The sequence below is a fragment of the Chelonoidis abingdonii genome, chromosome 8 (assembly GCF_003597395.2).
Source record: "Chelonoidis abingdonii isolate Lonesome George chromosome 8, CheloAbing_2.0, whole genome shotgun sequence".
Taxonomy (NCBI): Eukaryota; Metazoa; Chordata; order Testudines; family Testudinidae; genus Chelonoidis; species Chelonoidis abingdonii.
The window spans coordinates 17,336,134-17,357,429 of NC_133776.1; the positions used below are offsets into that span (position 1 = coordinate 17,336,134).

Here is a 21,296-nt window from a genome sequence, read left to right on the forward strand (position 1 = left end):
AACTGCAATTTAAGAGGCTCTGTGGCATTGCAGTGAGAGTGCAGCATTCTGTTTCATCAGCATCTGAGCCTTTATTGCAGGAAAGAAGGGAACAGCTTGTCCACATTTCAACCCCCACCACTCGATTTCCAAGCAGAAATGAAAAGAGCAAGGCAAGGCAGTGGGTCAGATAAACTGGAGGCAGATAGACTGATCTGACAGTGGCAGCAGCTATGAGATGATGTGGTCAGAGACATGACATGAGATGGAACACAGTGAGATGATAAAAACGTAGCTCACAGAATGGGACCAATCGGAACCATCACCCATGCAAAGAAACTAGCATCGGGAGTCAGGATTGCATTACCATTCCTGGCGTAGGATAATACTAAAGAATGGTAAAGGCCAGTAGAGACCTACTTGTAGAAATATAGTAGCTGGAAATGGAAAAGACCTGTTAGGCCAACTCCTCCATCCCCCTGCCAGAGAAATGTAGTGAGTTCATTGCAGTATGTTTTCTATTTGTTTTTCCAGTCTAGTGTAAACATCCCATCCCAAGCATAACTGGGAGACTTTCACAATCTAATACTGTCAAGAAGATTTTTCCTGATATTCACTTCAGGTTTTTCCTGTCTTATCTTAATCTCATCCTGTTTACTCCTAGCTATACCCCTGTACATCGCCCTAGATAATTCCTCCCTCTCTTTGGTGTTTAAACCATAAAGGTATTTGCAGACTGCTATCATGTTTACCCACACCACCTGTCTTTTAGCCAAACGATGTAATTGCTTTTAAATCATTCCCTCCAGCCCTGCTGATCAATTTTGTTGTTCTTTGCCAAATGCCTTCTGGTTTGTCAGTATCTTTGGTGGTTTGGGTAGGTCTTGCTGAGTTCATGATTTTTTATCAGTGGGCCTCTGTTTGTGATCCCAGTAGCTTTCTGTGTGTTGGGCACACAGACTCCTCTGAGGATGGATTTACTAACTCATATTCCTTAATTTTTATTAATGTATTATTTGAATGGATTTAATGCTCACTCAGGGGGGCATTCTCATGGTCCTGGAGATGAAGGTACTCCGTTTACCCACAAAACAGATACAGAGGCTCCTCAACTTATGCAAGCGTTCTGTTCCAGAACTCCTTGCATAACTCGAATTTTGCGTAAGTTGGGAATGTATACCCGACCGTTACAAAAAAAATAAAAAAAATTCTACCTTTCGGAACTTATGGAACTTTTTCCGTAAGTGCGGAATTGCTTACATAACCCGGGGAGCGTCTGTACAACGCAGGAAATGGCAGAGCAAGCTTCCATATATAGCCCTATCCCTATGCCTCCTCCTTGACCCGGAAGAATTACCTCCGGGTCAAGGAGGAGGCATAGGGTGAGGGTTGTTCAGTCTCCATGAGCCATACAGTCCTTAGCCTTTCTTCTGTGACTGTAGACACAATTGCTTACCAGTAGCCAGGGCTGGATTTAGGGGCAAGTGAGCCAGGTGACCTCCTGGGGTGCTGTAAGGCATTCAAAAGTTTAACAAATGGAGGGGTGGAGGTGCCAAAGTCACTCCTTGGCAGGGACGCCATTTGATCTAGGGCTGGCCCTGCTAGTAGGAGTCATGGTGGTGTATCTTGGTTTGTGGACTCTTGTCGACTAGGAACTGAACTGATATTGCCATACAGTTAAACATACAGGGACAGCTGCTGCAAACTTTACTCAGTCAAAACTGACTTCAGTTGGAGCTGTGACTGAGCAAGGATTTCAAGTTTGGCCTATGATAAACTGCATCAGTTTACAGTCCAGACAATCGAGTACCTAAGGTGAATGAAAATGAACAAGCCTCTATTATCCCTCTTACTAAAACATTTCCAACCAAAGTATGCAAACTATTTAAATGCTCTACTTTGCTCACACTCCTGCAGTTCTTTTGGAGTGTACTGAGAGTGAGTGAAGAGGTGGAGGAAACAAAGAGCTTTTTCTTCAGATACTCATGTAATTTGATCTATAAACTGACTCAGCCCTTCTAAAATCAGCTGTTTCCAACAAGCTGTGGGAGGTAGAAAGCTCAGTACCGAAGTCCATGCAATGACTTCCTCATTTTTTTACTATTAATTTATTCTAAAAAGAAAACTGACAAGACTAGTCAAATGAATTATTCGTGGACCTGGTTACAAAAAGAGTGTTTGCTAAATATTTTGCGAGACCTAGTAGCTCAAATTCAGCAGAACAAACAGCCCAACAAATTGCAGTTGATCAACTGGTTTGTAGCAAGCAGCTGATTTCGAGTTTGCAAAGACAGAAACTCTCTGGTAGACAACAACAATAAAAATGAAACCACCCAGACAAATCTGGCATTTAAGGAAGAGAGAACTTCACTTCTAGAGAATGGTACATTTGTTTTCCAAGCCATGAAAGTGCTTTAAAAGGTGCAAGGGATCCTTTATTCCAGAAATGGAAAAGACAGGTATGTAACTTTGTCTATTAAAAATATTACAGTCCCAATACATGAAAAGTTACAAATGTAAACAGCATTGCTTTACTTGTATATATAATTCTGCTTTATATTATATTATTTGTTATGTACATTGGTCATGAGAAACATAGTAGTGACTAATCAACTAATAAATAAATTATATTTAGAAGTTCTCCTTTCCCACCTCTGCAGAGACATGAAAACCAAATAAAACATTTAAAAACAAAGTGGCATAAAATTAGCTGTATGTAAAAGGACTGTTTGCCAACAGATTTTGTTTTTATCATTTCTTCCTTCAGCCTAATTGCTGGTAAAATAGCATAAGAATTATATATGAAGGACCCAGTGTTTCTTCTGTTACTTTACAATTTTGTTTTCCTTTTGAGAGAAGTAATGCTTGCACTGTACCTGAAATTAGCTGGTAAAAGCAAATCACAAGGCTTTTCTGGCTGGTGTAAATACAGAGGGTAAAATCCTAACTCCACTGAAACCAGTGGGAGCCTTTCCAGAATGTCATCCCCAACACTTGGCACTCAGATGTCTGCAAATAATTTTCATGTGCACTGTTAGGTAGGAGGTGAAATAGAGGCCACCCATCCAGGTATTCCCCTCCATTGAAGAGAGAAAGTGGCTTTTAGGACTACTATACCCAATGAACTAACATAAAAAGGCACCAATATAGCAGAGACTTGGGATCATTAGGTCCACTTGTGTAAAATATTGAGCTCCTCCACTGTGGTGCTAAACATCTTCAGCTCCCTTTGAAGGCAACAGGAATTGCAATGAGTTCAGAATCTGGTCCACTGAGTCGTATACTATTGATACTGACATGGAGAGAATGGTGTGAAAGTAGCTAAGAAATTCCTGATAATATCCACTATTGGGTTGGGGGGCGCAGGTAACCAATTAATAAATGTTGCTAAAAACTGTTCTACCTATGTTTGTCAATCCTCTGAAAGAAGCAAACCAGAGTTCCCAGGATAGATGTGAAGAGGGCATCTTGAAGAGGTCCCCATTTCAGTTGATTATGAACCAAATCCAAAGGAAGAAATCCTTTGCGGAAAAGGGAAAACATCAGTGCTCATCAGGCACTAGATTCTTCAGGGGCTTACATACTGGGAAATCTCACCGCGAAAGCAAAAGAGAAAGTGAAGGAGCAGAAATCAGTAACTCTAGACCAGATAATCAGAATGACGAGCAAGCTCCCCATGTAGCAGGTAATGCTGATACCACAGTGATGGGTGCATTAGAAATGTATTGATGAATGAGTGGTTGGTTTTACTGCTATCCAGAATCCCCTGATTTGTTGTTGGTAGTTTATTTTGTATGTGTTGTTTTCTCCTGATTAAGCCACTATCATGCTGTGCCTTATAATCTGAGGGACATAAATCAAGAACTGGGACCCATGTTGCTGAGGCTGGAGGGATAAAGCTTTTGAGTTACCTCACTCTTGATTCCTAGTGCCAGAAGTCAATGTCAGAGTCAGCTCATCAGTTGCAGAGTTTATGTGGGACATCAGCACCTCAAGTGGTAGCTTGGTTTGCTTGTGTTCAAGGTCAGCTTCTGCGCACCCTGCTGCTAAAGCAATTTTAAGACAACAATGAAAGCAGATATTTCTCACCACTTGATATCGTGAGGCTGGAAATCAATCTTCTAATTTGTGTGTGTATACAAGGTTGCTATTAACCTTTGTGCTACGGAAGAAATAAAGCTATTATTGAAAGGCTGGTGGAAGGTGAGGTTTTCAAAAGGGGTGGAGATGGGGTGAAGAGGCAAAATGTAGAAAGAAGGGGTTACAGTCTTTTGTGCAGCTTTTGGCTGCTCACTTTTGGCCAGGGGTATTAAGTAAAATTGTTGCAGGAGTATTTTTACATATTTGCTAAGTGTTCCTAAAGGCCAGGATAGGTGCACTGTTACTTTATGTACGAATTGGAATGAATAAATAAGATGAAAGGGGGGTTGCTGTGCAGAGCCAAGACTCGCCAAGACCCACCTCAGTACCTACTCGGCAAGGTTAACGGATGGTAGAAACAGTGGTCAGAGCTGTCATTGAAGGACGGAGCAGAAGCCTTGTGGGATTGCGCTGCAATGACTAATTGAACTGGTGAAGCTCCATTGCCTGTACTTCCAAACTATACCAGCACTGTAATAGTCAGGCTGAACTGAGGGGGTTATAATACTTGTGCAGGACTAGTGCAGGGGTAATGATACACAGAATACATCTGCTTAGTGATTTACAAGCATTTTGTATGCTTGAACTGGTGCTATAAGTGTCAAAAGTCTCTAGTGTAGACCAGCCCAAAGACTTCACTAGAGACTTTTGACACCAACAGAATCAGGTACCATAAGGTACCATCAACCAGGGCATGGTGAACCTGTTCCCATTACTCAGTCTAACAATGGACAATTGACATGGTACAGAGGTTTCACCAGTAATCTCTAAAATGGGAATGCAGGCATTCCACAAGTTCTGCCAGGGTCAGTATGTTTCATTATGTCTTAAGATGACAGTTGTAGTTACACAAGACAAAATCTCATCAGTAAGATTACTGTTAAAGGTAACCACAATCCTGTTTTTTTGGTTATGCAGACAAACCTCCACATCTCATTTCCAAAACAAACACAACATCTGGTGTGTGGAGCGTTAAGCAGTTCATGCAGAAACTGGGTAAGAAGCCCAGCAGCAAGAATATGGACCTAAATAATTGTGCCTTAGATGGAACAGATTTATTGGAGCTGGGTAAGCACAAGTTTTCCCACCTACCTACTGAAAGCTTCTGGAACAGAGTCTTCTATTCTCATTCGCCAATGAAATAGTCCAACCCCACTCCTTTCCTCTCTCCCTCTGGTAATTATACTTTCTTCTTATTCAGGATTTTCATCTGAAGATCCCAAAGGATTTTGCAAACATTAACAATTTAAGCCACACAACAATGCTGTAAATCAGGTAGATAGCCTTATACCCATTCTACAGATAGGGAAACTGAGGCACAGTTTATTCTGAAGACAAATCACTCTGTATCATGTTACCATATTAGTTTAGAAAAGCACCTCTATAGTAAGGCATATTGACACACACATATTCACAAATTAAGTTGGTTATTTTTGCTGTTTGTTTTACCTCTAGTTGCTGTGTTACCTTTTCTACCAGAGCTGGAGGAGCTCAATCTTTCCTGGAACGATTTTGTGGGAGGGGTTCTGAAACCCCTTGCTCTTCGGCTCCATCATGTGAGCAAGTTAAAAATCCTGCAACTAAACAACTGCAAGTTGACAGCTGAGGATGTTACTTCTTTAGGTACAGTATGGCAGTTACGTTTACTTTCCAAACCACTCATTACCAAGGGTCTATTGTGAGCTATTAAATCTATGCTTCCATCACACCACAGCAGCCAAAGTCTCTCTGTGTCTGTAAACTCTCAGCTATAAAGAAGTATAAAACACATATACTTGCGAGTAACTTTATACGTAAGATTAGTCCCATTGAGTTCAATGGGGCTATTCATGGGCAAAAAGTCACTCACATGCAGAATGGTTGAGGAATCAGGGCCTATTTGCACAAGTGCAACAAAATTACTTAAACTGGCTTAACATTTTAAGCAATGAGCTTGAAATACCTGCTGGTAGACTGCTCAGAATTGGAAGATCAAATCACAGCATGATCAGTTTAGGCCTTTTTTCCTTCAGTAGCAAATACAGGGAGCTCTGTGCAGATGAAGATACCGATATCTTGTGGAAGAGACCTTAAAAACAGATGGGCTGTCTGTTCAGTGTAAGCATTCAAGATCATTCTGCTTTTTGGAAGAAATTTGGCCAAGATTTGCCTTTCTCTCACTGTTTTGCTGTAATTGGCTGCAACAGGCCACCCAACAAGGGATGATGTCCCATTTTAGAGATGGTATTTGTATAAGAGACCCTGATCTTGTAAACACTTACCACTGAACATAGAATTTACTACTGTGAGTGAGTTCATTGTGTACGCACAAAGGAAGGGCAAACTCAGGGGAGTTTGGGGCTCTGCAAGTTTATGGATTATTTTGGAGGTTCACAAACTATGGCATGAGCTTGAGTCTACTTTTAATTTATTGTTTGATTTTTTTCTCATTCCTTTTTTTTATACTCTCTACCTTTCTTTTCTTTCTTGTGTATTTTATATTTTACCTATTCCAGTCGATATTTTTTCTCTCTAGCCTGTCTCTGCCCCTTTTTCCACCAGCTCTCTCAGTGCTGTAAAAAAACCCACCCCCTCAAGGGGAGTAGCTGCCAGCACTAAGAGTGCTGCTCCCAGCACTGGTGCACTGTCTACACTGCCATTTTACAGCGCTGAAACTTGCGTCGCTCAGGGGGGTGTTTTTTCACACCCCTGAGCGAGAAAGTTTCAGCACTGTAACATGGCAGTGTAGACAAGACCTAAGTGTCAGGGGTGGAGAGTAGGAGGGTTGTGTGTGTGTGTTACTAGGTATGTGTACTTATGCAACAGCAAATCACCTCCTGACTTGCATTTTCTTTTTCAAATAAGAAAACCCAACAAAACTGCATAATTAAAATGAGGATGAAATGACTAGTGACATCCTTTCATATGGTGTTAAACTGTATTTTTATCCTGTACTCAAAATAGTATCTAGAATGATTCATCTTCGACTTCTGGGTGCTTTGTAACAGGAGAGGCACTTAAAACCATTCCTCACCTTGAAGAACTGGATTTATCCTGGAATAATAACATAGGTGGAAAACTATCCCTCTTGACCAAAAGATTCCAGACAGGCTGCAAGATCAAAATCCTAAAATTTACAGATTGCAATCTAACAGCGAAAGATGGAGAATCTCTAGGTAAGTGTATTTCATGTACCTATGTTGAAATACTGGCTCCTCAGAACTGCAACTTTTTTGGTTTCAGTTTTGGCATTTTACAAGAATCAATATTAAGCTTAGTATTGATTGAAAGTTATTAAATTTCTGGCTGGCCACTATAACAGTATCTGTATTGGTTTCCAAAGAAGCCCTTTTTTCTAACCGTATGAGTTAGGATGATTTTGTGGTTATAGCATGAGGTTGGGAGGAAGGATATTTGGGTTTGAATCTCTGTGTTGCCAGTAATTTCCTGTGTGACCTTGGGCAAGTCACTTAGGCCAAAATTTTCTAAGCTGAGAGTCTACAGTTAGACAATTAAATGTGTATTTAAGCACATGAATAAAAAAGCCTGATTTTCAGAGGTCTGGAGACTCTTCAAACAGAGAAAGACTTAAGTGAGAGCTTCAAGTGCTAAGCCCCTCTGAAAATCAGGCCATTTATATTTATGTGACTAAATTTGGGAACCCAAGCCCCAACGGTGTGAAGCTCATTACATGAATAGGGCCAGATGTATAATTGGCCCAAGTCTATCTGTGCCATGGTTTTTACCATCCCAAAATGGGGTAAGAATACCTGTTTCACCAAGAAGTGTTCTAGTGTGGACGAAGGTACTAGAAATATGTTATGTTATTTATTCACTTGTAGGGCCTGACCCAAAGCCATGGAAGTCAGTGGAAAGATGCCATAGTTTGGCATTTATGATCTTTGCAGTGTTCAAGATTTCCTGAACCTTGTGGGTTTATTGGTGGAGGATTCATGGGGTTTGCAAAACTAGTTGAGTTTATGACACTTATTTTTTCCCTCTGCACCCACCCCATGACTTAATATTGTGTTCTTTTGAAGTGATTCTGTATTTTGAAAAAGTTTTTCTGTCTAAAGGGAAACTTTTGTGCTATGAACTAAAGGTAAAGGATTAAACCTTCTTCCCACTCCCCAAAGCTAGAATAGCTCCAGTAGGTGGTCTGTATTCAATATATATAGTTCATCCTTTTGCATTAGAATGTTCTCTCTTCCCCTCACTGTTCCTTGTTGTACAGTTCTTTGTATTTTTTCCATTTTCTCACCCTACTGTTTCACTGATTTTTATTTCTCTGGTCCCTCCTGACTCCTTTGTTCACTGCATTTCTTAAGCAGACCATGAACCCAATTAATTTAAATCAAACTTTTGAGCCCATGTTGTTAGAATGTGTTTGAATGTAGACAAAACAAGTTGGCTCATTCCTGTTTATAGTGGTGTTTTCTGCAATATCCTTCCAGTAAATCTGGTAACTAATCAATTCTGTTTTCCTTTTATTTCAGCTCAGGTTCTAAATGTCATCCATGACCTTGAAGTATTAGATATTTCTATTAACAGAAACATTGGCTGCAGTATGAAGAGTATTGCTCAGGAACTGAAAAATGTGCCAGTGTTGAAAGAATTATATTTGCACATGTGTGGATTAAAGCAAGATGGCCTCCAGTATTTAGGTTAGTCTAGATTTAGTGTGGTTTACATTTGGAACACCAGATCTAAATCTAAAACCCATCTAAGGAAATGTCTAGACTACAGGCAATGAAATAGGTATTTTGTGTGATAGAAATCACAAGAATCATAACAATATCAAAAATATTGATAGACAATTATTCTCTTCTGTTTGGGGATTAAGTTGTTTAGTAAAGGAAACAGACTTTCAGCTCTAGTTTCTTGGTTCAAAGTCATCTTAAGGGGCTAGTAACACCAGTATGTCTACATTGCAATGTAAGCCCAGGGTTAGTGGGGGTTGAGTCAGCTGACCCATGTTAGGGAACCCTAGGCTTGAGCATCTACACTGTATTTTAACCCTAGGTTAAGACTTTTGTGACCCATGCTCAGACCTAGGCCTTTGGCATCCACACTGAAGTGTGCAGACCCAGGCCAAAATAATCATATCCCAGAGTCCCTAGAGCTTCGCCCTCCCTACCTCCTGAAATGTGGCTGCTCTAGCCCTAGGAATGTAGTGCACTGTGGGGAAACTTTACTGCCTGGCCTGCACCTTACCAGGAAGTAGCTCGCTTTGCAAAAGGCTTGACCAGTTCGCTTTCCTTTGCAAACCCAGGAGGCTCTCTGATAGTATGCTTGCAAATTGGTGATCAGAACAGAATGGGTTAACACTGACCTGAGCTGCTGCCATTTGCTGGAGAGGCGGGGTGAGGGGAGGTTGAGGGTCTTCCATTTTCAATAGAGTGGATTGCAAATTGTTGAGATAGAGAGGACTAAGTAAGTTGTCCCATGGAATTGTGGGTTACTTCTGGATGACTCCCGGGACCTGAGTCAAGTAGGGCTGTGACTGTAAAGCAATAGGGCTCAGCTCCTGGGCCTCAGCTTGACTTGAGCTTGGACTTTGCAGCCCTGCAGGGTTCTGGGTCCATGGGACAAGCCCTGGGTTAGCACAACGGTAGTATAATGTAGATGCCCAGGCCCAAGCATGAGCTTACATTGCAGTATAGACAGAACCTAAAAGTCATCACCTGAAGTCTGTCCAGATTATCTTTGTCTAGTTCCTAGTGGACTAATTATTCACCACATAAAACTCAGTATCACAGTTGATGCTATTTGGCACCCTTGATGGTATTCTCAGTAAATAGACTAGTATTAATGGGTATGAAGGGTGAGCTGCTCTCTCACTTTTGGGTGGTTCTTTTAGAGTAAGGTTGAGGGACATTGGTGGGAAGAGCTTTGCAATGTTGACTTACTTCTGTTGTAACTACACAGAAAACCTCATTCTCCAGAGCTGTCATTCCAACACCTTTCGCAAATATTAACGCTAGAGTAAACAAACGTTAAGTCCACAGTCTGCCTTATGTGTTAGAATATTCAGTAACCATGAATTCTGCCTTTTTCATTTTAGACAGGGCTTTCCAGTACTTACCAGAGCTAAACAAATTAGACCTATCGTGCAATAAAGACATTGGTGGAGGGTTTAAGGACTCAGCAGCTCATTTGGCCAGTTTTAAAGACCTAGAAGTCCTGGATCTCCACCAGTTCTGTGTAACAGAAGAGGACATGGTGGTTCTCAGTAAGAACATTGTTAGAAAATTATTAAGAATATAAATGTTTTTAACTTTGAAAACTTCTCACAGGCAGAAAATGGACCCCACCTCCATCAGATTGTAATAGTCAGGACTAGTTTATCCACGCAGATTTGGCAGTGCAGTGATTGTGGAGAACAACTAGCTTTTTGGTTAAGGTACAGGACTGGGAGTCATGATCATGAGTTAGTCACATGGGGGCTGATCCTGAGAGGTGCTAAGAACCTGCAGTTTCCCTCATTCAGCACCTTAGGACTTGCCTACACTTAAACACTACAGCAGCATCACTGCAGCTGAGGCATTGTAGCACATCAGAGTAGACATTACCTATGCCGACAGGAGGGATTCTCCCATTGGCACAGGTAATCCACCCCCCACAAGAGGTTAATGGAAGAATTCTTCTGTTGACCTAGCGCTGTCTACATGGGGACTTAGGTCAGCTTCACTGCACCTCTCAGGGGTGTGGATTTTTCATACAGTTAAACCGATTTAATTTTCTGGTGTAGACTAGGCCTTAGGCTCATGTGTAAAATGGAGCTAGTAACAGTTACTTGCCTCACAGAGATTTTGTGAGGGTTAATTCATTAATGTTTGTAAAGTACTTTGAGCCCCTTGAATGGAGAGAAAATACCGTTAGAATATTATTTTTGTTAGGCCACAACACTAAAGGGGCATTTCTCAATGCAAGCGACATAGGCCCATTTGGACAAATGTCCACATCATAGGGCTGGTCTACAGTACGGGGTAAAATCGATTTTAGATACGCAATTTCAGCTACGTGAATAACGTAGCTGAAGTCGAATATCTAAAATCTATTTACTCACCCATCCTCACTGCGCGGGATCGATGTCCGCGGCTCGCCATGTCGATTCCGGAACTCCGTTGGGGTTGGTGGAGTTCCGGAATCGATATAAGCGCGGTCAGAGATCGATATATCGCGTCTAGATGAGACGTGATATATCGATTCCCGAGCAATCGATTTTAACCCGCTGATACGGCAGGTAGTCTAGACATGGCCATTGACACTAGCACTAGGACCAGCTCCAGCTTTTTTGCTGCCCCAGGCGGCGAAGTGGGGGGAAAAAAAAAGATAAAGCTGTGGACGGCGGCATTTCGGCGGCAGCTCTACCGCGCTGCTTCATTCTTCGGCAGCAACTCAGTGACAGGTCCTTCACTCTGCCGAAGACCCGGACATGCTGCCCCTTTCCATTAGCCGCCCCAAGCACCTGCTTCCTGTACTGATGCCTGGAGCCTGCCCTGACTAGCACCAACTAGGCAATCTTGTTTTGTTAATTGATCACACTGGAGAAACCAAGGGCCAGATCCTCAGCTGGTGTAAATTGGCATGTCTCCAAGAGATGAATGCATGTGAAAATTGAACTCCCCTGTGGCCCGTAGTGGTAACTACATATCAAGGCAGAAATACAATGGCAGGGTGGTGTTAGGAAAGCTTGTACTGCTGTTCTTTGAAGAAACCGAAGACTTCATTCTCCAGGGCTCATTGTACAAACCCCTCTCAAGAGCACTATTTTCACTTAATATTACAGGAAATATACAGTTCACCTCTCACCAAGGAGATGGTTTGGTTTCTTTGTTTTCTGTTACCATTGTATTTTGACATGAATTTTAACCTTTAGAGTAAAAAAATCCCATGACTTGAAGTGTACAGTCTTGGTCCTCCTGATGGGGAAGATAATGTGAAAAGCTACTGATGAAGTAATACTAGTAAGGAGAAGAGTTAATTTAATCATTTAAGTAATAATTCTAGTGATTTATTTTTCATTTGATGCACACATATTAGGACTTTGATACCTATCTACTGGTATATATTATATGAACATATTCTACTTGAGGTTAGCAAAGGCTGTGAGATTTGGACATAGATTCCCCCATTAATTTTAATAGGAGTTGTGTGTTTAAACCCCCTAGCTGGCTTTGAAAATCTCAGCTACTCTATCTATTGGAGGCCAGACTCTGACACCCTTACTCAATGCAAAATAGTACCTACTCCTTGAGTAGTCATATTGAAAAGAATGGGACTATTTATGGAGTAAAGTATTACTCAGCATGAGCAAGGGTGTCAGAATCTGACTATGTTTTGGGTTGAGTTATAAATAAAAGTAGTTGTAGCAAATAAAACTACAGCTATATAGTAATTTAGGATCACAATGACTAATAAATATTGTGTATTTTTAAAGCACAGGTGATACCTTTACTCTCGAGTCTTCAGGAGCTGAATTTATCATCCAATAAAAATATTGGAGTGTCTTCCAACTACCTTTTTAGCAGGCTTAGATTTTTACCAAAGTTGAAATCTGTGATCGTCAGCAGTTGCTCTTTAGGGGAAGATTCTTTTGCGTCACTAGGTAGGAATGATTTTTAAACTATTATATATTCTTTGTATGCAGCAAGATGCGATAGTACAGTAGTTTTGCATTGTCCTTTGATGGGACTCAGCAGATCTGTGGTTGAATTCTGGCTTTGGTCATGAGTAAAAATTTATCTTTCGGTCTTACCCTTGGCTCTGTCTGCCCACATCACAAAACCAGCACATAATTTGGTCTGTCTGCAAAGGGAAGTCTGAAAGTGGAATACCAAGAGTACTATAGGTCAGGACTTAGGTGCATTTAACAGCTTCTGACCACATTATGCCCGATTTTAATGTAGTCCTATTAATCCTTCATCTTCCAAAGAACTATAATGTATTTACTAAGTTTAGAAAAGAAAGCTAGAGTATATGACCTCATACTTCGCTGGAATTGTAATCATTAGTGGGCAGACCTTGTGATAATTATCCATTTAATACTGATGTCTTAATATTTACTACTCCTGAGTGCAAAGGGATCTTGACACATGCCCATAACAGAGACCTATAGTCGTGAGCATATACCTTTGTTTGAGTAAAGTTTTTTCATCTCTAGTTACCAACAGAAACTTTCTGGCCTCCAAGTAAGCAGCCAGTGTGCAAATCAAGAGCTTATAAAAGGGATTATAGTAAAATGTTGCATACAGAAAAAAGAACCTGTTGTTTATTACTGCTTGCTCTACTGAAGTCAATAGCAAAATTTCCACTGACTTCAGAGGAAGCAGAATCAAGCTAGCACTGGTCTGAGGTCTTTGCAGGTACTGTGCTAAAGAAGCGTAAAATATTATTATTGAATAGTGATTTCTTGATATCTTGAAGTCAGCATTGTCAGAAAATGTAATGAATCTTGCCTTTAATTCATGGGTTTGCATCAAGAACTGCTTCATTTGCCATAAAATGGTCAAAATTGCTCTTTTTACATTAAATTGACTTCAGTGGGGCTGGATCAGGCCAATATTGCTAATGTAGAACAAAACACCCATCTGGGTGTTTCACCCAGGCCAGTAAGGGGTTCAGTTAACACCTGCCTTGCAGCTCTGGGTGCCTAAATGCTTTGCTGCTGTGCGGCCCACAGACAGAAATGACCTGTGCTTGCTGATAGTGAGTGTAGGGTGGGGCAGAGTGAGGGCAGCCGGCTTCAGCAGTGTTCCTGAGCATGCTCAGTCCATGTGAGCATGCTCAATACAAGCCAAACAGCAAATCTGTGAGGGGACACATGACCCCATATGCCCACAGACTTGACACCAACAGCCTGCATTCAAGCTTGCTGATCACACCTTGGCTTTCACTTCCCTATTACTCTGCCGGGGGGTTTCAACAACCCTTCCAGCCCCAAGTTCTCCCCCCACAAATGTCTCTGCAGTAAGGTTGCCACCCTCCAGTATTGGCCTGGAGTCTCCAGGAATGAAAGATTAATTTTTAATTAAAGATCACGTGGTGTGATGAGACCTCCGCGAATCTGTTCAACCAAAATTGGCAACCCTACTCTGCAATACACAGCCTCATGCACCGTAGTACTCACAAAACTGTTTCAGGTTTGCTGCTCCTATCAAGAGACAAAACACAGCAGCCTGTTAGTTTAACTGGGGTTAACATATCCTTCCCTTCAATCACAGTGCCAAGCTGGTTAATAGTAAAACCAAAACAAATTTATTAACAAAAAGACATTGATTTAAGTGATATCAATCAAGTAGAAGGAATAAGGATAGAAATGGTTACAAACAAACAAAAGTTAAAATACTCTACTTAGCCTGAAACACAACTTGACAAACTAGTCATTTGTTCATAGTTTTCTCACCATAGACATTCTTCCAGTATGGCTAGTCCTTAGCCAGGATCCAAATACAAAGTTCACAGCACTTAGTTTCTTTGTCTGCTCAGATAAAGGATAATTTAGGGATTCTCTCCTACTGTCTTTATAGCCCAGTAAAACTCTGAAATGTTTTCTTCTGAAGTGTATCCCCAAATAAAGTTCCTTTCCCCTGGGGATGTAGACACCAGGCTGTCTGGTGTAAATGCCATACTGGCTTCTCCAACACTTGTGATTTTTACAATGCAAATGATCTTCCTGCAACCTGTGATACAAATGAATAGGCCACCTAGCTTGAGGGGTCAGCCACTTTTTTTGTCAGGAAAAACCTGTTTATCAACTACCCCTGACAAGCTTGGTTTAAATACATTTTAGTGACATATTTGCAGCACAGCTGGATGCACTGAGCTGGTCAGGCCAGCTGATACTCATCACTGCTACATATCAGGGAGCTCCAGGCAATCTGACACATCTCACACCATCCCAACCCCTTTTAAAAAAGACAACTCAAGGACTTGTCTGTTAAATACCCATTCTATATGTGAAAAATCAAATGTTGAACTCTTGAGGGAGTATGTGAGATTTTATTTTGTCTAACTTTTACTAAGATCCAATAAACCTACGTTCTAAGCACAAGTAAGTAGGCAACATACTTAAAACCTATTTACAGGTGACTACATGGTGAAATGTCTGCTAAGGCCATGATGATTTCTGTTAGTAAGCAGAAGTTGCTGATGTTAATCTTTTCAGCTGAGACTGCCCTTCACCTCCCTGAACTGGAGATATTAGACCTTTCTTGGAATAAATGCGTTGGTGGGAACCTAAAGCTGCTTTTGGAATCACTAAAGCTGGCAACGGAGATTCGAATGTTGAGACTGAGCAGCTGTAACTTGGTGGCTGAGGATCTGACTCTTTTAGGTATGTATAATGTGATGTTTACTAGCAGGCAAGCAGCCGCTGCATTTAGACCACAATTCAGAGACTTGTTCCTTGGGTAGAGCAGATTTATGCATAAATCAGATGACAGGAGGCAGAATGTGGCAGTATCTTTCCACCAGGGAATTTTCATCTTGCTGATGAGGAATATTTACTCAGTACTTCACACAGTGAGGGGGCAAAAACTGAAGAGTGCAGACAATACTGGAAAAATATGCACGGACCCATTTTAGCTGAGCTATTTGTATTACTTCACAAATACAACACTTAGAAAATTATAAATGTACAATGCAAACACTAGATTTAAAGCCACTTCTGAGAAGTTTTATATTGCACAACCAGTATTTCTGGGCTCAGTAACTCCAGCTAAATTATATTTTAACAGCATTACACATAACTGCAGTGGTGCCAAATCTCTTAATTTTAGGGGTTTTTTTGTGAAAGCCCCAACTCTTGGAGTCATGTTATTAGAAGAGAATATCAGCTTTTTTTAAAAGTAAATTTCTACCCCTCTTAGTTGCTGAGAAGTGCTGGAAAATGTGAACCCTGAAGTTTCAAACACCAGAAATCAAATTTAAAATTCTCATAATTTTTTTTTAATCTCATGATTTTTACCAGTCTGTTGACTTTTGGGAGCCTGACACATGACTTTTGAATGCTTGGAGTTGGCAGTACAGTAATAGCTGCTTTAAAACTTTTGGGTCCCTGTAGACCACACAATGGTAAAAAATGCTTGAGCTCTGCTACCACTGTCCAAATGGCACCAGTGGTAAATTACAGGTCTTAATTTTCTTAGGGTAGATCCCTGGCCCCTGCTCCCATTAACTTTCCAGAATTAGGCATGGCTCTTTCAACATTTTTCTCTCTCCAAACCTCACTGTAAAATCTTCCTGCCAGTTTCATCCGATGCTTGACATTAAACTCCATCTGACTGATCCTTCATGAGGTTGCCACACACTTTTAACCTAACACCTTTGTAATCCCTTTAGTTCTCTTCGAATTGCATGTTGTAAACTACACAATGTCTTTTGCGATAAAATAGGCTTTGTGAGACCAATAGCAAGTATCTCTGATTAGTTTGAGCAACATGCTTCATATCACTTAGTAACCAATCATTCCCATGTTTTATTCCTAAAGGACCTTAAATAACATGGTAGTTAAAGAGCACTATTCTTAGTCCTATGCTTTTTGAAACAATATTTGTAATATGTATTCCAATATCCATTTCTTTCAGCATTAGAGGTCCAAGCTGGTCATCTAGCCAAATTACAGAAGCTAGACCTGAGTTATAATGACAGTGTTTCTGACGAAGGATGGGCCACTTTCTTTCAAGGCTTAACTGCACTCAAAGAACTTTCAGAGTTGGATGTCAGTCTTCGGCCATCATCTTGCCGTGACTGTGGAATATGGTTCAGCAAGTTGTTAACAGATATGTCAAAGCTGCCTGCATTCACAGAGATGGGGATGCAAAGGTGGGCCCTTCCGGAATCACAGCAGAGACAACTGGAAAGCTTTAATCAGGATGCCAAAAGGAACGTTCACTTTGACTATTGATGCAGGGTTTGGGTTTGTGAAAAGACCTTTCCAAGTAGCACATGCATTATGTATCGTGTGATTCTGACTCAGAAAATAGCCTGTTTTTTACTAGTAAATCTGTTTTCATCATGTCTCTTGAAATAGTGCCCAACTACACAATGTTATTTGATGTGTGAAATACACAGATAACTCCATTTGATCACATAAACTCCAAATGTCTGAGTATGTAAGGAAGGTCGGTCTATCTTATAGACATATCTAACTGTTTTTAATAAGCTACCTTTTAAATGTGAGCCTCTTCTGCCTCATTTGTGGTAATGCCTTTAAGCATATTTGATGATAGAAAGGTTGGAGCATGTTGGAACACTTATTCAAAATTCAGGACTGCACACAATTCTGGCCCCTGTATGCTATGCCAATGACATATGGGAGCTATAAACGGACCGCAGCAGATTGAAGGACAATTCCCATGGCAATGCTGGGCTGCAGAGCAAGCCATAGGCATTCTGGGTACGACTGCAACAAATCACAGGATCCCTTGGGGCTCTTCCTGCTTATGTGAGGGTCTGTTTCAGTCCCTGCAACAATCTTTATTGCCCTCTACCTAGACTACTCTGTGTTGCCTCTCTCAGTAGGTACAGCCATGGAGTCTAGCCATTAGCATTAAGGATCTGATCCACTGCTCCTTGAAAGCAATGGGAGTCTGTGATGCAGTGTGCTCCTCACACCAGCCCTGAGAGAGTTGAATTAGGACAGGTGGATCCAATCCATCAATTAAGCTCCAAATGGGGGAGGTTTAGGTTGCTTGGGGGGTACTAATTAGGAAGAAGCTCAACTGTGAGGGAAGAGGCAGGGCCTCTATAAAGCCAGGAAGCTAGCAACAGAGATGAGTTTGCAGATCTTCTCCCTCACCCCAGGGAGAAGCAGCATGGTAGGAAGGGGTCTAGAGATGAGAACAATAACGTGGATGTAAACACAGACCTTAATGGCTTGTTACAGGACCCTGAATTGGAACCTAGAGTAGTGTGTGGGCTTGGGTTTCCCTACCATCTACTGCAGAGTGGTACTGCTAGGAGCAGTGAATGCGAAGATTGCCTGAGTTACTGTGGGACAAGACACAGGTTTGAGGCCTGCCTGATGTTGCTGATGGAAGAGAGACCTTAAGAGACTCCCCTAGAAGGGGAAACCACAGTGTGATCTGGCTGGAGGGCTGAGTCACAAAGCAGCTGTATTGGAAGTCTGTGGAGTGAAAGGAAAGTGGCATGTGGGAAGAGAAGGGATTGCCTAACCAGCTGGAGCTAACTGCAAGCAGGAAGTGCCATCCAGTGGTGAGCAGAGCACCCCCCTGTGACAGAGTCCTTCTAGTGACTCCTCTGAGCAGGGGTGCTAGAATGGGGACCATGGCTGGAGGGTGAGTGATGGGTGGAGAGGGATGGGTCTTCTGGGGAAGGGTGCCAGTGGGCCTCCACTTTTAGGAAGCTTCTGCTGCTCCTGCCTCTGGGTCCTGGCTCAGGCCCATAGGGCACGTGTTACGTGTTTGATATGCAGCACAAGCCTCCCATCACATTCTCACAATGTCCCTGTGAAGTAGGTACTATTCTTTCTGCTTTGCAGATGGAGAAAATCAGCACAAAAAAATTGAGTGCTTTACTCTAGACCATACAGCAAGACAAGGCAGAATAATCAGGAAGAGAGTTTAGGATTTCCTGGTCCCCAGTCTTGAGCTCAGCCCATCTGACCCATTAAATAAGGAGCTGACTAGAATGTTCAGTAACCCTTCTGCTGTTCTGTTTGACAGGGCCAGATTCACCCACCCTTGCTCATGTTAATTGCTGCCTTTAAAAGGGCCAGATCCTGCAACATGTACTCATGTTGAGTAGCGTCTTAATCCACGAGATGCCCCATTGACTTCAATGGGATTATTTGTAAAGTAAGGTACATTTGCTAAGTGGTAGTATCAGAAGCTGCCCCTTAAGTGAGGAGTCCTATTGAAATCATGGGACAGATTGAGTAATAAAGTACTGCTCAATTAGTCCTGAGCCTTCAAGCAGAAAGCTTTTCCCAGTGGCAAAGACACATTAGGCTCATTCTCAGCCCAAGTCACTTTACTCAGGAAGGAGCCTCTGCCGGAAACCCCTTCTGTGCAGGAGTTTAGTATTTTGAAGATTCTTTTGGCAGCTTTCAGCACTGGCTATACTGCAGACATTAATTTCTGTAGCAGAAAATCCTCTCTTCTGGCTGGTCAATATGTGTAACCGCCAAATAGACTGCTGCTTTGTTTACCCTTCCCATACTGAATTACTACACTGTTTACTCTATGATTTCATTTGGGCATCTCTGAACTTCCTTTTTCTAGTAACAGCTTGATTGTAAAAATGCACTTTACTATCTGTAGGAGGCAAAACAGAGATCAAATTGTATGTTTGGTCAGACGTGGCATAAAAAAGTTGTTTTCAGAAAACAAATTCTATAAAGGTGAGCATGGAACTCTGATAATGCAAACACTAAAAAGAAGCAAAGAGCATCAGTTTCATTCCACTCAGGACTAACACTTACTAGTTGAAGCCTGTGCTGTCAATGTGTCCATTTCTAGCAATAAATATCATGCCAGGAGAATCTTACATCTAATATGGAGGCACTGAAAACATTTTAACATTAGTTTTAACACACACTTTATGTGACATCCAAACTGAGATAACATTACAATGATCTACCAAAACACCTCCCTCCTTTACTACACCCCATAGCAAGTAGTCAAGACTTGATGAATATCTTTTTCTGGTATCTCCAAACCCCCAATTTCTTAAGATTGTCCTCAATGTGGAAACACTTGCCAATATGCAGGTTGTCTCTTCCCTTGATTACAGTAACCTCCTGTCTCTATTCACATCTGCCAAATGTCCTAGATTTCCTTCAAATCCCCCCCTCTTCCAGCAATACCCTCTTCAATCAGTTCTGTACCCTCCCTAACTTGAATTATTGTCTTGCGTCATGTTTTGTTTTATTTAGTCTGGAAGGTTTTCAAGGGTAAGAAACATGCCTTATTTGTTCTTCTGGTTTTTTAAAAAAAAATCTTACCCCCAAACCCCTTTGTATAAGCTCTAGGGGCCTTAACAGCAATTATGTCTCCCAATCCATTAAAATATCATCTAGTAACACAATACAATGGAAGTATTTGCATGCCAACTCAAACAGCAGCAAAACTCCATCCCACTCCACCCAAAGTGCCCCTGCTTTCATCAGAAGACCTATTAAATAGATGGCTTTTGCAGGGAGTCTTGAAGGTCAACAATCTATTGACCAAATCCTTAGTTGTGGAACGTAGGACCAGCCCTGCACAGAAAGCTCCAGGATGGAAGCACTCTGTCTGATTTGCCCATGTTTCTACATCCCTTCAGGGAGTATTGCGTATCTAGAGTTTTCCCAGACAGGACACTCTTTTGATCCTCAGCCTGGGCAGATTTTTCAAATAAGAGGCAATGTCCAGGATTTTTGTGGCGCAGCTGTTACAACTCAGAAAGCACTGTCTCTGTGCACCAATTGGTCCCTTCCTTGCAGCCACAGCTGCTGGATCCTACCTGCCCAAGCCCTGGCTTTCAGCTCTGGCTCGGGGGAGAGGTCCACAGGGAGGTACTGCCTCCTGGGCCTTTGCCGGCTGCTCTGTCACCGTGACAGGGAGTGACACTGCCCCTCACCTTAGAATGAAGCTCCAGGTACCCTGTCCAGCACCCCCAGTACACACACGCCTCCAACTCCCCCCATAGCAGTGTTCTATTTTTGGGAACCTGAAATATGGTGATCCTATCATACCCCTCCAATGTGTGAGCCAATGGGGAAGGGCCAGCGCCCTACCTTCTCCCCACCTTTAGTACATGCTGGGAGGGAGCGGCACTGCAATTTTTGCCTTCCCCTCACACAGACCACCCACTCATGCTCTGCAAAGCAGCATATGGACTAGTCACAATCTGCCTCTTAATTTGGATTCAGGCCTTACCCAGGTAAATCTCTCAGCGAAGTCAAGGGAAGAAGGCATTGCCTGAGCAGTACTAAGTCAACACTAGGCAGTTATTCAGAGTATGGCCCTCTGTTTGTGAGTGCTGTTGTGTAAATGTGCAGGGCTGTGAAAATGGGTTATACTAACACACGAGAAACATTCATAGATTGCTCTATATGAGCAGGGGCACATTAATATGTGAAACCCAGAAATCAGTACCATTTTGTAGTTTGCAAATTCACTATGTTGCAAATATGCCTTTTATATTAAGACATTTTGCAATTGCATGAATTGTTTTTGGGACTAGACATA

General features: G+C 41.7%; 1 protein-coding gene across 2 annotated transcripts; it reads left to right on the forward strand.

Moving 5' to 3' along the window:
- The first annotated feature begins 1,900 nt into the window (after positions 1 to 1,900).
- On the forward strand, positions 1,901 to 18,102 carry LRRC31 (leucine rich repeat containing 31). 2 transcript variants are annotated; one of them, XM_032783705.2, is made up of 10 exons: positions 1,901 to 2,438; positions 3,407 to 3,664; positions 5,038 to 5,187; positions 5,575 to 5,742; positions 7,107 to 7,274; positions 8,595 to 8,762; positions 10,163 to 10,330; positions 12,542 to 12,709; positions 15,269 to 15,436; positions 16,689 to 18,102. In XM_032783705.2, exons 1-10 carry the CDS (start codon positions 2,426 to 2,428, stop codon positions 17,006 to 17,008), a joined length of 1,749 nt encoding a protein of 582 aa, XP_032639596.1. In that variant the 5' UTR covers positions 1,901 to 2,425; the 3' UTR covers positions 17,009 to 18,102. The 2 variants fall into 2 exon arrangements, with proteins under 2 accessions (XP_032639596.1, XP_074925051.1); XM_075068950.1 differs by lacking the exon at positions 1,901 to 2,438 and having other exon boundaries at positions 3,361 to 3,664.
- The last annotated feature ends 3,194 nt before the right edge of the window (positions 18,103 to 21,296 follow it).

Excerpts from the sequence above, each read along its gene's own strand:
- LRRC31 (XM_075068950.1), top strand. The coding sequence starts at position 3,361 with ATGTTGCTAAAAACTGTTCTACCTATGTTTGTCAATCCTCTGAAAGAA. Across the intron at positions 10,331-12,541 it reads AGAGGACATGGTGGTTCTCA|CACAGGTGATACCTTTACTC; the intron begins GTAAGAACATTG and ends GTATTTTTAAAG. Across the intron at positions 15,437-16,688 it reads TGAGGATCTGACTCTTTTAG|CATTAGAGGTCCAAGCTGGT; the intron begins GTATGTATAATG and ends CATTTCTTTCAG.